Source organism: Anomalospiza imberbis, chromosome Z (assembly GCF_031753505.1).
Source record: "Anomalospiza imberbis isolate Cuckoo-Finch-1a 21T00152 chromosome Z, ASM3175350v1, whole genome shotgun sequence".
Taxonomy (NCBI): domain Eukaryota; kingdom Metazoa; phylum Chordata; class Aves; order Passeriformes; family Viduidae; genus Anomalospiza; species Anomalospiza imberbis.
The window spans coordinates 16,486,242-16,502,388 of NC_089721.1; the positions used below are offsets into that span (position 1 = coordinate 16,486,242).

Genomic DNA, 16,147 nt, shown 5'->3' on the forward strand with positions numbered 1-16,147 from the left:
TTCCTCAGTAAGTAATTGGAATTTCTTGAAGAAATAATTTAGCTTGTACAACAGGATAAACTTGTTTTTCTATTTAGTTTATGATGGCACTTTGTCATAGCACTTCTGAGAATCTCTTAAAAAAGCTAGTTGGCATGCAGTGAAATAAAATAATATGTTGTAGATTTGTAATGAAAAATATGGCCCAGTAAAAATGAACTGAGTTAAGAAGGGATTTTGAAAATAATGTTTTCTTTTTCTCTTTTATTTGGAATCAGAAAGCTTACACATGGTATTTTAAAAGATGATGTTCTGCCTTTTGTGTTAGGCCTATAACTTAGTTCTGTTCAAAGTCCTAAAAATACTTGTTTGTAGTAGGAGTGTATTTGAGCAGCCCTCATGCATATTGTTCCAAATAACTATTGCCAGTGTTTTTTAAAGCAGTGTGTAAAAAAGGTTATGGCCTTGTGAACAGTAGTCTTTAATCACCACACCTACATGTTTGTGTTCTTTAAATGAATGCCAGATGTTATGGGTGCAGTTTGGGTTGTGTAAAGATGCAGTCTGCAAGATGCAGCTTTCTGCTTGCCACAGATACAACCTGTTATGCTTGAAAGATTTTTCTGTGGTCTTTGTTGTGGATGAAAACTTGAACCCGCAAGCCTGCAAATGAAAGAGATCCCCTAAATTTTGTTGGTTTTTTTTTTTCAAATGCAAAGTTCAGTACTGCTAGCATGATGCAAATATGCATTACAGTTTTAAAACATATTGACTTAATTCGAACGAGTTACATGTAGAAGAAAATGTAGATGCAGCTGAAGCTTCAAGCAGGTTTTAGGCTACTCTGGCAAGGGAGGATGGGGGAGGGTAATTTTTTTCAAGTGCATTTTTGTGTGGGAGGGATCTTCCAATCAGTTCACCAGAATGTTGATTTTCAGAATGTACTGCAACACTGAGCTGGTACTCTGTGAGAGACATAGCTCATTTCTACCTTTAACGTTGGAGAAATCATATGTTTTTTTCATTCATTCCTGCTTGTATTTTAAAATAAATACTACAGACCTGCTCTTCTTCTGTACCCTCAGCAGCCAAATTCTGGTGAACTGGACCCACTGTATGTAGTTGAAGTGCTCCTGCACTGCAGCAAAGACAGTTTGAAAAATTCTGCTACTGAGTCTGCAAAACCAGCCAGACCTGATGAGAGAGGAGAGATGCAGGTTTGTTACAAGTGTTTATTCTCAGTAGTTCCTTATAAAGTTTCCCAAATCTTCATTTCCAAACCATTTGCAAACTGTGGTAAAAGAGGAACTGTTGTATTTAAGGAAGAGAAAGAATCTGTACACCTAACTCTGCCTTCTTAATAAATTGATGTGTTTTTAGTAGTACTCTTTGACAGATGTTTTTTTTAGCAGTATCTTGTCTCTGGGAACAGAATTCCTTTTTACTTTTGAAAATTATTACGGCTGGAAAAGATTTTCAATATGATTTAGTCCAACCCTTGAACACCAGCTTATCACTTACACATAGCACAAAGTGCTACATCCAGTTGTTTCTTGAACCCTTCCAGGGATTGTGACTCCACCACCTCTCTGGACAACTTTGCAAAACTCTCTCATTCTAAAATTAAATTGAAATTTCTTTTAGTGAAAATACTTGCATTATTTAAGATTTTAAATTTGAAACCCTGTATTAAGACAAACAGTTACAATTTTCAGATTAAAGGCAGTGTGATTTGTCTGCAGATTTGGTGTCAGAAACTCCATTTAAACCTTGGAGTTAAATGCAGTAGTGATTCATCATGGCGTCATGATGGTTTTCATACTTAGGAAGATGTATTTTCTGTCTTGATGTTCTATGTTGGTAGCATTCTTAGTTAAGTATATGACAATAATTTGTCTGGTCTGGATCAGAAGAGGTATTCCAGCAGGCGAGACAAAAGGTAATAGAAAAGCTGTTGGTTTGTTTTCAGTTGTAGTTTTTCTCCAGATGTAACTGCATTCCAAATTTTCCCATTTGGACAATTAGTCTTCTTCTTTATGAATACTTTAGGTCATTAGCAGCATTTTCCTGCTTTCTGATATTCCTTTACCCACTGCTATGTCCTTGAGCACAAAGTTTTCTTTTCCCTTGAAAATGTTTTGCTATGGACCATTAATAAGAGGTATGTTTTTATTTATGAGTTACTACACTCTCTTTGATAGGTTGTTCCTGTTTTGGTGCATCTTGTCTCAGCTATCAGCAGTGTCCGACTCTACATACCAAAAGACCTGAGGCCTATTGATAACAGGCAAAGTGTGTTAAAATCTGTACAAGTAAGTTCCACTAGGCTGTGTAAGTACTCTGCTCTGCTAAGTGAGGAACTCTTAAACCCAAGGAAACTTGTTCTAAAAAAATTTGCGTAAAGTTTTATCACATCTTCAGCCTTATTCTTTAAAGGGTTTGGAAGCCACAACGTCTGTCAGTTGTTTCTCCTTGTCAAGTAATTTTAAACTGATTTTGAAAACTACTGAAACATCACATATCTTACATTACAGCCTCCTGTGTCTCTATAGTTATGCCAGCTTATTTTACTGTTACTTATCTTTAAAAAAATCTTTTTTCATCATTTTAGGAAGTACAGAAACGGTTTCCTGATGGAGTGCCCTTACTAGACCCTATTGATGACATGGGCATCAAAGACCAAGGGTTGAAAAAAGTAATCCAAAAAATAGAGGCATTTGAGCATAGGATGTATTCACATCCTCTTCACAATGATCCAAACTTGGAAACCATATACAAACTTTGTGAAAAAAAAGCACAGGTAAAGATACAAATCAAATTATTTTGTGTTTAGCTGCAGAGGGGGGAGGGGGTTTGTCTTCTTACTTGCTGTTCTTTTTATTTGCAAAGCCCAAATCAACTCTTTTAAAGTTACTGAATCTCACTAACAAAATGGCTGAGTTGGTAGTATGCCCTTCCTTGGTACAGATGCAAAGTATGTCTGAAAAGAAAACTTCAGAGTAAATTTTCAGGAATTAGAAGGTTACAGTGGTCTTTTTCGCTGACTGGACATAGCACAATGCAGTGTAGGAAGTCTTCATAGATAGTCTTAATTGATAATTGATAATTTTCAATATATTTGTACAAACCTAAGTTGAATTGATGGAGCTTGTTAGCTTGAGGAGTGTACCGGAGAAATAATTGTGCTGCTGCTTCCTGAGCTGACTCTCAGCCTGGAAGCAATGCAGTTACTTATTTTGTACAGAGTTGTACCCTCTTAGACTGAAATCGGTTGTGCATAAAACTGGTTCTCATGTTTCTCTGCTGTTTGAGAAAACAGGTTCTCCAGGAGCCACTTCACAGAAGTGAGGTGGTTCTGGTATGGGCAGCACAGAGTTACATGTGGTAAGACCTGATGGACCGAGCAGCTTTTCGTGAGGATGTCTGCTGTAAGGATGTAGATGCTGACTGTGATGAACTGCAAGCCACTGGAGAAGTTCTAATAGCAGAAAATAATGCCTTTGGCTTACATTTCATTGAGTAATTGGTTAGCTGAGACTTAGTATAGGTCTCAGAAGATGAGCACTCATTTATTGTGGGCTGGTTTGGTTTGTTTCCCACTGTGGGTAAATAGCTTCACTTCCCAGGCTTACCAGAGATTTCAGTAGGTAAATGCAGCTGATTTTTTTTACTATTATTACTATTATTATTAAATTTGTTTTAAACCTTCCTCTTAGAATACTTAGGCAAGTCAACTAGTTAAGTAGTATGTTTATATACCATTGTTCTAAGGCCTTTATGTAAATTAAACAATCTATTAAACATCTATTAAACAAGCAGGTGTAATTCCTGTCATTCTGCCCCCCCAGATTGCTATGGATATTAAAGTGGCAAAGCGAGAATTGAAGAAAGCCAGAACTGTCCTGCAAATGGATGAGCTCAAATGCCGCAAGCGTGTTTTGAGAAGACTGGGGTTTGCCACATCGTCAGATGTTATTGAGATGAAAGGACGGGTTGCTTGTGAAATCAGCAGGTAACTGGTTTCTGTGCAAACTGTTCACTGTTGTGTATATACACTTTATTGTCCTTGCTAAAATTAGTACATTATGTTTATATTTTAAAGTTTTGAGACCATTAGAAAAAGGGCTCTTTAGAGACTATATTCTATGTAATAAAGATAATATACTGATTCAAGCAGTGTAAGTAAAGTAGCAACTTAAGGACAAAATGCAATAGATTTTAAATTAAAATGTAGACATGAAAATGCCAAAATAATGGCTATTTTTGTGCCTGGCTTAGGTAATAGCATGTTTTCATTTAATGTTGCATATTGTATGAGAAGATTTCTGTGTTTGACATTCAACCAGGACTGTTGGTACAGTCACTCACAAATTAGTGTAGCAGTGATTGTCAGCAGTTACCAAGACACTGACAGGTTTACAGTAGAGCAAAATTGCTTCTATAGGAATCTGTGAAGTGATGCATTTTAATGTAATACATTTATCAGGTACATATATATTGAATAAGGTGAAAAAATCATGAATCGGATGTTAATATCTTACAGTGTAACTCAGATTTTGGTAGGATTTTATATTCTTAAGTTACAGTGACTGCTGTACTCCTTGTCTTACAGGTAAGTTTGAAAGCTGCTACCGATATTTGTTTGATAACTAATTGCCTTGCAAAATCTGATAGCAAGTGGGGAAGCTGAATCTGAGTTTTAACTACTTTCTGACTGTCTGGAACTGTTTGAGTTACACATCTCTTTAAAAAAAAATCATACGTTGTTTTTACCCCATCCTATGCATTTTTTTATTAACTCTAAAAATAGAGGTGTTTTATCAAAATAAATATGGATTTTGTATCTGCATCATGCAGTTACTTTTATAATTCATTATTAAGTCTTTATTCTTCAAGTAAGTTGAAGCAAGTTTGTTCCTTACTTCAGTATTTTGGAAATATCCAGTTGATTCTTTTCTAAGCAGCAACAATACTAGTTTTAGTCCTTTTCATAAGTTACCTCACTTCCTGGTTCTTTCTGATCTCTTGATATTCTGTCTGATAGAAATTGACTAAATCAACTATTCATACTAATTCATATGATCTGTCAGGAGAGTTTTATTTTAGTCCAGTAAGTGCTTTTAGTTTCTTTGAAATACTGTTGCAGTCTCTTATTAATTAGCATTCTTCTTAAAAAGCTAATATATTTGTGTGTGTGTGTATTTGGTGTCCCCAACAGTAAAATTAAGATGCTGTTTTTTTAACCCATATCCAGTTGCTTCACAAGACAGATTAATAGTTCTTCATTTAAAAATTACATATCAGTAAGTCTTTCCCCTAAGCATCATTCTCTTTATTTTAGTGCTGATGAGCTACTCCTGACAGAAATGATGTTCAATGGTCTCTTCAATGATTTGTCTGCAGAACAGGCAACTGCACTACTTAGCTGTTTCGTGTTTCAAGAGAATGTGAGTTACTTCTTCAATTCAAGAATTCTAGACATTCCTGTCTTCTAACGGTACTGTTTTTAATTCAGTTGCAGAAATTGATCATAACAGTATAAGCCATTGCACATTTTTGATCGCTTCCTAAGGTGTTTGACATGAACTCCGATTGAATTTAGCAAAAACATTTCGACTTCAATGCTAAAGTTTCTTTCCTCATGAGAGACACTCCAAAGTTGTGTCTTTGGACACAGTCTTCCTCTTGCAATGAAGCAGTATCAAGAGATTCTCAGCATATGTGCTGCTATTAATACACACACATACGTTCATATAATTGAAAATATAGAATTATTATCTCAAGAAGATACTCAACAATACACTCTACGCTCTGGGGTGAGCATGTATTTAACCCTCAGACATGTCTGTGTTGTTACATGGTCAGTGTCCTTGAGCTTTGATGGAAATGGCAGTACCACATGGAATTGACACCAGAAAGGCTGTTAAAATCAGACCACATGTTTTTAAAAGCAAAAACATTGGCATTTAATACCGGATGTTATTGTTTTCCCACCTGCAAACTGTATACAAGATTAGTATTGCCCCAGAAAATTAGTAAAAATAAACTTCCATATGAAATATCTTTGCAAGTAGGTAGCAAGATGTATCACTCATGTTGATTCTAAGTATGGAAAAAACCACTAGCAGCACATGCTAATGCATTTCATTTCTTAGAAGAAGGGAAACCAAGGTAAGCCATTGTTAATTAGAATGTTGGGATTCACTCAACAATAGTATTTGAATCTAAACAGCTAGGGCATAAAGATGTTCCTATATTTTGAAAAGCCATATTTTCATATATTGCCACTGATGCTTAAGTTATTAAAAACATTTTGTATTCTTAAAGAAAAGCTTTTAACTGTTGAAGTAGTTAATGGCAGTTCATTTGTCAGTTCAAAACTATGATACAGCCAAATAGAGGGAATTCTGTAAGTATCTAGAAAGCAGGTGCTGCTTTTCATAATGTTGGTATGCTATACAGAAAGATTTTGTTTTCTGATCTAGCTTGAGGAACAGACATTTGGGGAATTCAGTAATTTTAGTGTTTGGCAACATGTTTGAGAATTTATTGGAGTAAAGTAGGGTATCACACATTGAACTTCTGGTTTTGCATTTAATTTGGTATAGAGCAAATGTGTGGGAGCACTTGAGATTGTTTAATGTCTTCTTTTCCAGTCCAGTGAAATGCCAAAACTGACTGAGCAGCTGGCAGGACCACTTCGGCAAATGCAGGTAATTAGAAATCTGTCTGAGCTCAGGGTTAATGAGGTTAACATGAGCAAAGCTCATGACTAATGTATAATAAGTGTACGGTAAAGACCTAATTTTGGATCATCAGTGAATTCAAGTGGCACTGCGTGTGATTTTGCAATGTGTAATTAATAATACGTTATATGGTTTGCAAGAAATCTTTATGCTAATTTAGGACATGCCTCTAAAAGTTTTATAAGCTTGATTGCTACACTGTAGATTCTTAGTGTAGGCAGACTTCATATAAACAGTGGTTTACTTTCTGATTCTGAGTAATTTCACACTAAAAAGAAAACCACATCCTGTAATGCAGTACCTAATATTGTGCATGTCTTTTTGTCAGTTAAATTCTTATTCTCGTTAAGTATATTATAAATAAAAAATATTTTATTTTAAAGGAGTGTGCAAAAAGAATCGCCAAGGTGTCAGCAGAAGCAAAACTGGAAACTGATGAAGAAAATTACTTGAATTCTTTCAGACCCAACCTAATGGATGTTGTGTATACATGGGCAAATGGAGCTAACTTTGCTCACATCTGCAAAATGACAGATGTCTTTGAAGGTAGGCTAATCAGTTGTTCTTTAGAAGGTATGAGTTGGTGATTCTACAACAGGGAATGGTAATACTGAACAACCTTACCATAAACTCAGATGTATTCAAGCATCTGTGTGGCCAAAATCAAGTGGGGGAAAATTTGTTTACTGTATATTTTAATTTATACTTACACACTGTTGATGATTTAGAATCTAAGATTTTTTAAAGGGATATCTCTGTCTTCTAAAAACTTTCTATAAAACTCAGAAATTCTAAGCATTACAAGAGGTAATGCTTGCTTTTTTTAGTTAAAGGGAAAAAAAACATGTTCCAAATGCTTGTCATCAGGAAGTACAGCTCTTTATAGTTAAGTTTTGTCCTCAATATAGTTGAGTTTTTTATTTTTTTCATATAACCAGTTCTTCCTGCTGACTTAATGATGACAGAAGTGAGAAGTGGTAACCAAGTCTCTCTTTTGAATAGTTTTGCACAGCAGTGCAATGGAGATAGTTGCAAAGCCTGGATATTACATGTCAGCTGGATTAATTTGGTTCCTAAAACTTGAGTACTAGAAACTGCCCCTTGAGGAAGAATACTTTGTTTTCAAAGTATGATGATTTACAGCCCTTGTATTTTGTAAAAACAAACCATCCAAAGGGGTTGTCAAGCAAGAATGGTCAACACTAAAGGTCAAAACAGAATGAAAAACCAGCCTGTTGGAAGTTGTGAAGAGTACCACTCTTAGAAGTCTGTTGGAAGTTGTGAAGAGCACCACTCTTAGAAGTCTTCCTTTTTGAAGTTGTTACTGTCACTGCTGCCCCTCTCAGATGCTGTCTTCTTCTTCGCAAAGAAGATGATTTCTTTGCAGATTCCCATATAACAAGGGAATTCATGCACATAATTCGTGCATGTAATCCAATGCATAGACCTAGGAACTTTCTAAAGAATGCTGCTTTTGAGCCACACAAATCCTGGCAGTCTGCTTCTGCAGTCAGCAGATTCCTCCTATTTCAATGAGTATCTGAGCCTTCCATTTGCTATGGAGACACCCCGAGTATGAGGAACATTAAAGCACCTAGCTTATGTTTTACATTGACACTTTAATGTTCAGAATACACTGGGCAGTGACATTTTCCATTTACCATATTTGTACTAAGACAGTTGGCTTTGTTCTACTCAGTAGTGCCAGCTTCCTCAAAATTAGATCTTAGTGGCCTATTTTGAGGTCATCTCTTGTAACAGGGGTCAATGCACGATTCTTACCTTAACTTTCAGTAGGCTGGTTTTCTGTGCTTTATCCAAAAGGAAGGGCAGTACTTCAGGCATCCATTGTTGGTTATGTGTACCTTAAATGGATTGTGGTGTTCCTAAATCCCAAAGTAGTTTACCTTGGTTATCCAAGTAACTGTAGTGATTTCAAAGAAAATCAAAATACAAAATAAGCCTGAGTGTTCCATGTGTGTTGGCCACAAAGTGGAGTAGCATTGATTTGCTAATGAAAATACCTTGTCTTTAAGCTGAAATGTGTGTTGGGAAGAAATAAAAATAAGAGCAGCTTTTTAAAGCCATTAGGAAAGAGTGCTAAACTGAGTTAAGTATCCTGTCTGTTAACTGCAGACCAACTCCTGCTTCATGGAAGTATAAACAATTAATTTCAAAATTGCAGTTTTCTTTTTATGGCACAAAAAGTATGTCAGCAACAAGCCCAGCTACGCTGCCTGCAAACGAGTACTCCCTGGAATGGCTGTCAAGGTCTCGGCCTTGTAAGTGGAGACGAGCAAGATCTTTGACAGCTGAGCCAGGGCCTGCCACAGTGCAGCACAGCCGTGCTCAGCGCAGCTGCTCTCAGGTCACTTGTGTTGGTGTGTGCTCTGTGCTCAGTAGGCTATGGGTGGGTTTTTCCATCTCGTGTCATTGCAACAGGTTTTACAAACTGCTGCTCTTACACAAACTCTTCTCACTGTAGAAACTGACATAGCCTAGTGAGGCCCTATGAATGCTTTTTAGAAGGGAAGCATTACTTTATCATGTCTCACTTTCCCAAGAGCTTTGAGCAATGTTCTTATCGTATTGATTTTTTTTCCCCAGATACTATGCCTTAAGGGCGTAATAGAAAGGTTGTAGAGACCAAACCCCCTCCAGTGAGCAGAGGCATCTTCCTCTAAATTTGGTAGCTCAGAGCCCCATCCAACCTGACCTTGAATGTTTCCATGAATTGAAAGGTCACAATAAGGTCTCCCTGGAGCCTTCTCTTCTCTAGGCTGAACAACCCCAACTCTCTCAGCCTGTCCTCAAAGGAGACCTGTTCCATCTCTGATCATCTTGGTGGCCCTCCTCTGGACTCGCTCCAACAGGTTGATGTCCTTCCTGTGCTGGGGACCCCAGAGCTGGATGCAGCACTGCAGGTGGGGTCTCATGAGAGCAGAGGGGCAGAATCACCTCTCTTGCCCTGCTGGCCACACTGCTTTGGATATAATTGGCTTTCTGGGCTGCAAGTGCACACTGATGGGTCATATAGAGCCTGTCATCCAGCAGCACCCCCAAATCCCTCAGCAGGGCAGCTCTCAAGCCCTTCATCCCATATTTACCCAATAACAGTTATTTTGCCTACAGTAATTTTGACGGAGATGCTGCTGGAGGAAATAACCAAACAGGATACTGTTTGCTTGTGGCCAGAGGAGCAGAAGCATTTAGCATTGTTTTGTGAAATTTGTAGCAGTGACTTGGGCTGAGCTGTGAGGAAAGTTCAAAGAGGAGATAAATGCATAATAAATCACAAGTGGGTGTTAGGTTGCAGTGTAGGAGCTGTGGCAAGATGCTTGTGTACATTATTGTAACCATGCAATGGTGTGGTAGAGTGGTCCATGGACTCTTGAGTAGCTCAGGAGTAGTAATATAGATCACTTACTGTTTTACTGCCTTTGCCAACAAATGAACTAAGGCTTATAAAAAACAATCCCAAAGTAAACCTGTGGTAGTTCTTGAAGGGTAGTTCTTGAAGCAGCTCCTAATGCTCTATGGTTTTTGAGGAATTCTTAACAAGTAGTTGAAATTAAAAAATCAGCTAGGAATTACTCAACAGCCCAGAAAGTAGTGTGATTAGGTATTAGTTAGAGACTGTAAAGACAGTAGAAAGGACAAGCATTTGGAAACAGCTTCAAGGAAATGCCTCACAGAGAAACTTACTGTGCAAACAGAAACTAAGTTTAAGACATTTGACTTCTAGATAAATTGAACAGAGTTGTAGAAGTAACTATTACTTTGAGTAATTCAGGACCAGTTACATGATGTGGCACAAAGTTGTCCCTTGCTCTTTCATACAGGTAGCATAATTCGTTGCATGAGGCGTCTAGAAGAACTGCTTCGGCAGATGTGCCAGGCTGCAAAAGCCATTGGGAACACAGAACTGGAAAATAAGTTTGCAGAGGGTATGTATTTCACTTTCACAGTACATTAAGCAGTTTTAGAAGGAAAAGTGATGGGAGACGGGGCTGCACAGGTAGTGAGGACTGAAGGTGAATAGTTTTGTAATGTGAACTTCTCATGTTTACATCATAGTAAAACAGCACCTTTATTACAAAGTTCAGCTTAGAGGGTGGCTAAAAATGGATGTACAATGACTGCCATTTAATAACCTGTAACATGCTTATAACTGTTCTTTAAATAGTGGTTGTGTCAGTTAAGACTCTCATATATTAATATTTTTTTCCTTCCTAATAGGGATTACAAAAATCAAGAGAGATATTGTGTTTGCTGCAAGCCTTTACCTGTAACAGCAGATGTCTTCCAGAAACTATACTGACATGATGGAAAAAATTCATCAGTGTCACATGTGGCTTCCATATCAAGTAATTCCTTTTAATAGTGTTTACTTAAACCACAGTTGATTCAACAAGGCATGTACAAACAGCAGTGTATGTAATATAACTTGTTACAGTTTTCAATAAAAATTTACAGTTGTAATAGCTTTCTTTTAAGCAAGAGCTTGAACCAACAGAAATTTAAAGTTTAGGTGTACAGTAACTGTGGTAGATGTTACTATATACAAGTTAAGTGAGCATCCAAGAGCAGCAGCAGTCCCTTATAGGCAATTACTTATATTACAGAGTTAGACTTCTGAAATTGTTTTCTTTCAGAGCAATGTAGGTAATGTGGGTCATTCTTCATGGTTGATGATTGCTGCCAAAGTGATTTCCATTTGTTGGAGTCTCATGTAGGGTTGTATGGGAATCTTCTTTTGGTTGAAATGTACATCCTCTCACTTTGAAGAAGTCTGACACATACACAACCTAAGTGAAAAAATTAGTGTTGTGTTAATCAGTGTTAAATTATTCCTGCACTCAAAAGTCTTTGAAACAAGGGCTCTGCAGCAGGCAAATCCTATGATCAAAACTAATAAAAAGCTTAATCAATTTAGAAGATTAGAAAATGGCAGGGAAGTCTTGTACAAAATTCAGAAATATGTTCTTTCAATAGCTTTTTCACCTTGCCATTGACCATTTAGCCACTGATGGTTTAAGCCAAATTTAAGGCTTGTGCTAACTGACTGCCTTACCAGGCACTGCTTCATTACAACAGCCTTAGTTTGAACAGCTCTAAATGAAGGAGCAAAATGTGCTTTTTGAGGGCCCACAATGCAAATTTAGTTTTTTTTTTTTTTTCTGTAGTTTAGTTAGAACAGGAGAGGTGGTGCTTTAGCTGGACTGACTCAGCAGCTGTAAGGCCAGCTCTACCTATGTAGTCCTTTCCTGCAGTCCTTTAAACATACCACCTCACTTCTTCACAGCTAGGAGAAGTCTCCCTCACTACAAGACAGGTGGTTGATCCAATTCTGCAGCTTGCTGTCTTCCACAGCTCGTTTCATCAAGTCCCATAGCAGATGTGCTGGGCACAGTGCTGCATGGAGTGCAATAAATGAGAGCCTCATATGTTCCCTTCCTTTCCTGTATTGTGTCTTCCCCTCCCACTGCGGAACACTGTCCATGGCAGAAGAAACAATCTCCCACCACACTGGAAGCTGTCTGATGATCCAGCAAGCACACTGCTTTAGCCACAGACCAAGGGAGCTTCACCATCCACTGAATGCCAGATTGCCTCAGTTCAATTTAATGATCTATTTGCAGTTGCTGTGCCGCTATGCTCTAACCTCAGCTTGCTGTTTTTAGAGAGGAACCCATCAGTTCTTTCAGATAAGAGTCTGAGGGGATGGCTGGTGCTAGTGTATATTTTTAAAAATAACTTCCTGACCTTTCAACTCCACTCATTGTAATGCTACTTTCTGTTCTTTCTTGTATTACCAAGCACCTTCTGAATCATCCAACATCCTTGACTAACCTTGTTTTCCTAATAAAAATGTCCTCACCTCTTCGATCTCTGATGATTCTTACTCTCTCTACTCTGTTTCTTAGAAAAAAGAGATTGGACAAAGATGAGGGGTCAGATTATACCAACATGTAGCCATTTAGTAACAGCTAATGCAGCCTGTACGATTTCCCAGAGCTGCTCCAAGATTTGGTTATTGATTGCAACTAGTAGACAGCTTTGTCTTGAACCCTTCTGACCTGAGAAAGCTGACAAAGCATTTATTGTGGAGGTGGGTCTTCCCAGCTAAGCCTCAGTTCTTGGTAATGGAATCCTTCAGTATGACCTCAGTTTGCTCCCATTGCTCCACAAGTCCTAATCTATCTATGGATGAATTAGCCATGGCACTCTGGTGACATCCAGTACAGTTGTTGTCACTAAGTCAACTGGGCCTGCTGTGACAGGTTTAGGCAAGTGTCTGTTTCCTGGGATAGCTTTATACTCATCAGTACAGCTAAGCTTCACAGGTTCCTTGTTGTGAACACATTTTTAGTACTAGGAATGCACACAAGAAATGGTGAAGGGTTTTCTTTTCCTGTCAGACTGAAAATACACACTGTGTAAGGTGGCAAAGGCAGACACTTCAGTGCTCTCCTTATTCTTCAAGGCCTTTTCCCCCGTTTACTTTATAAAACATACTTTATACTATGTTCTCTGCTATTGTACTTGAGATTTCAAATTTGGCTAGAAGCAAAAAGCATGATTTATATAGAGAGGCCTACATGGATTGCAGTTACCATTTCCATCTTAGTTATTTGAAAAGCTGTTGAGCAGAGACAATTTCATGTTGTCCGATGGCTAAAACTACCACTTATCCCATTGAGCCAGAGCCTGCCTCACTCCCCAAGGTATTATTGCTACACCCAGTTCAAGGAGCTGATTCCCTGTTTCAGCAATTTCTGAAGCATTAGAAATACAGGTTTGCTTTCCTGTGAACAGAGCCTGCAATTCTAAGGTGCTGTTCTTAAAAGCAGCATTCACACACACCCACGCCCTCAGAAATTACTTACAATGAGCACAGCTACCACTGCGCCCTGCATAAGTCCTGTTAAGACATCACTCCAGTGATGCTTGTAGTCAGAAACACGTGAGAGGCCCACGTAGATAGATGCAGCAATAAGACCAAACTGTATAGTAGGACGTACAAGTCTTGCCCAGTCTCCTTTCATTCTTGCCTGAAGATAAAGCTGAAAGAAAAATTTGTTACAAAATGCAGAAACATAGATGCAGTAAAATTGTGTTGGGTCTTTTCAAAGAGTTGATTGAAATTTTATTGAAATAATATTCACAGCTGTTCTAGGTGCTACAGGTATACTCTTAAGGCTGCCAAGGCAGGGTTTGATAGTTTTGGACTTCAGTTTATAAATAGCACCATCATATTGTTCTATTGGTACCAATATGACAAATGAGTATTTTCAGGATAAAGGCCCTGGTAATACTAGAGCTACTTAAGGCTTTAAAAGAATCCAGGGGAAGTCAAACTAGTATTTTACTCCTGCATGAACTACAGGTAAGCCTTATACAAAATAATTTATATTTACTATACATAGAGCTGACAAGTTTTTTAACTTAATTCTCCATTCCAGTCACCTTTAGTATGATCAGTGTTAAGCACAGCATTGCAGCTGCAGCTAAGTATCAGAACTAACTTGACGTAATGATAGCATTTCTCAGTTGTCACTGGTATACTTCACTGAGCTGTGTTCCTCACCCTTTTCAGCTGCATGTTAACCATGCTACCACTCTGGTGGATATTTGAAGTTCCCATGTGAGTTCCCCATAGCTCTGCTTTTGCTGTGCATATCTATGTTTTTGATGTATTATCTGCATTTTGTAGTATTTATTACTTTCCTAATTTCTAATTAGGAATATTTTGGATTAGATTTCTCATCTAATCCAAGACCCTGCCTTTGTTTCTTCTCTGGTCTGTCTAGGATCTGGCTGTCTACATCTGTCTAACTCTATAGTTTCTCCAAATATATTCTGTAAACATAACCAAATTTATTCTGAATCTTAATCCTATCACCAAAGAAAGCACCATAGTTACTGTATTCACTGAGAAAACAATACATTTGGAAGTTGAATTTAACATTTCAAGTACATCTTCTCAGAGACACCTAGAAACTTCAGGGCAAAGACAAAACCTTAGCTGACAGCCTTGAGAAATGTAAAAACTAATACCCAGGCAGCACACCAAACTCCTGGTAAAGCCCTCCACTGCTGACTTCAAAAGCTATGGCTAACTTTGAGAAGCAGTACATTCACAATATAAATACAGGCACAGAGAAGACACTGTAGATGCAGAGGTGATACTTTCCAAAGTTAAACATTTGGGGAATGTTTCTCTTAGTAACTTACATCATAATTTTGGCATGCTGACATTTTCAGCTATAAATGGAGCATCAAAAACATCAACCCCATCCATAAAAAGTTTTCTTTAATAGCAAGGTCAGGGTAGAATCAGACTCTAAAGAAGCTACACCTAAGCCTAAACTGAAGAATAATTTTTCCCCTTCAAATTGGTGGGCACTGCATATTTCTCTGGGCCTCAAACTTACCACTAGGGAAAATACCATTTAGCCACTTCAAAAATTACCTGTCACACAAAGTTCTTTTAATAAAAGGTGTTTTAATGGACTTACAGTGATAGTACTTCTGGATTTACCAACAGTAGACCAGAACACTACGAAGTTCCTAATGGAGCAGAGGAAGGTGCAAGGAGCATATGCTGGTAGCCTATAGAGTCGGCTGATTATTTAATACTGGCTGTTCTTTGCTCTTTCCGTGTTCCTACTAAATTTTCCTGAAGGCAGTTAAAATACCTTGCTGCAATGAAGTTTTTTTTCCATATAAACATTTTTGGAAGTTTGGCAAAGGCTGTATAGCCATAGTAGGGAAAAAAAAAAGGGTTATGCAACCCTTTTGCAGATACGTGAGAAAACAGGCTTACTTATGAACACAAAAAGAAAATGGGGCAAGGCATGCAAATGCCAATTTGGAAGGATGCCAGCTCAGTGCACTGAATGATCAATAAAGCAGTCTTTGCCCTTATGCAGCATGTATTCAAATTCTTTCTGCTTGACAAAGCATCAGACAAGAAATTTGGATTTGACATTGTCCTAGGGTGACGTTATGATGCTCGTATCCCCAGTTGTGTGTTCTGTTTATGCTGGATACTACAGTCTGTGTCTTCAAGATCGGCTCTGAGAGTGAAGGCAGGGAGAAGAAGCACAGAGTTTGTTATCAGCCTGCACTCACTCCTCCACACTCGACCCTGCGACTGTGTTGTCTGGGCACTGACGGAGCAGAACAGAGCCCTCCTTTGCTTTTAGTTAGTTTAGCTAGCTGAGGCAGTGGAGTTTTCCCTGGACTGATTTTCTCTTTCCCTTTTCTTGGAGCTGTTCGAACCTGCTCCAGAGCTTGCACTTTGTGGCCTACGGGGGCCTGTTCTGGGCAGCAGCCTTTCCCAGTGCCAGAGGGCCTGATAACAGAGAGATCACCTACAGGAGAGACTTTCTGAATTTGTCATATCTTCAGAGCAG

The 16,147-nt window shown here is 38.2% G+C and overlaps 2 protein-coding genes across 2 annotated transcripts in view; one reads left to right on the forward strand and one right to left on the reverse strand.

The window, feature by feature from the left end:
- MTREX (Mtr4 exosome RNA helicase) overlaps positions 1–11,207 on the forward strand; it is a 44,204-nt gene extending 32,997 nt beyond the window's left edge. Inside the window, exons 19-27 of the mRNA XM_068176082.1 lie at positions 1,068–1,196; positions 2,181–2,291; positions 2,591–2,779; positions 3,828–3,991; positions 5,321–5,426; positions 6,636–6,692; positions 7,109–7,271; positions 10,568–10,672; positions 10,965–11,207. Coding sequence (XP_068032183.1) covers positions 1,068–1,196; positions 2,181–2,291; positions 2,591–2,779; positions 3,828–3,991; positions 5,321–5,426; positions 6,636–6,692; positions 7,109–7,271; positions 10,568–10,672; positions 10,965–11,017 — 1,077 coding nt within the window. The 3' untranslated portion in view covers positions 11,018–11,207. The remainder of the gene's footprint in view (positions 1–1,067; positions 1,197–2,180; positions 2,292–2,590; positions 2,780–3,827; positions 3,992–5,320; positions 5,427–6,635; positions 6,693–7,108; positions 7,272–10,567; positions 10,673–10,964) is intronic.
- PLPP1 (phospholipid phosphatase 1) overlaps positions 11,082–16,147 on the reverse strand; it is a 61,650-nt gene continuing 56,584 nt past the window's right edge. Inside the window, exons 5-6 of the mRNA XM_068176084.1 lie at positions 13,616–13,792; positions 11,082–11,533 (exon numbers count right to left, since the gene is read on the reverse strand). Of these exons, the coding sequence (XP_068032185.1) occupies positions 11,408–11,533; positions 13,616–13,792 (303 nt within the window). The 3' untranslated portion in view covers positions 11,082–11,407. The remainder of the gene's footprint in view (positions 11,534–13,615; positions 13,793–16,147) is intronic.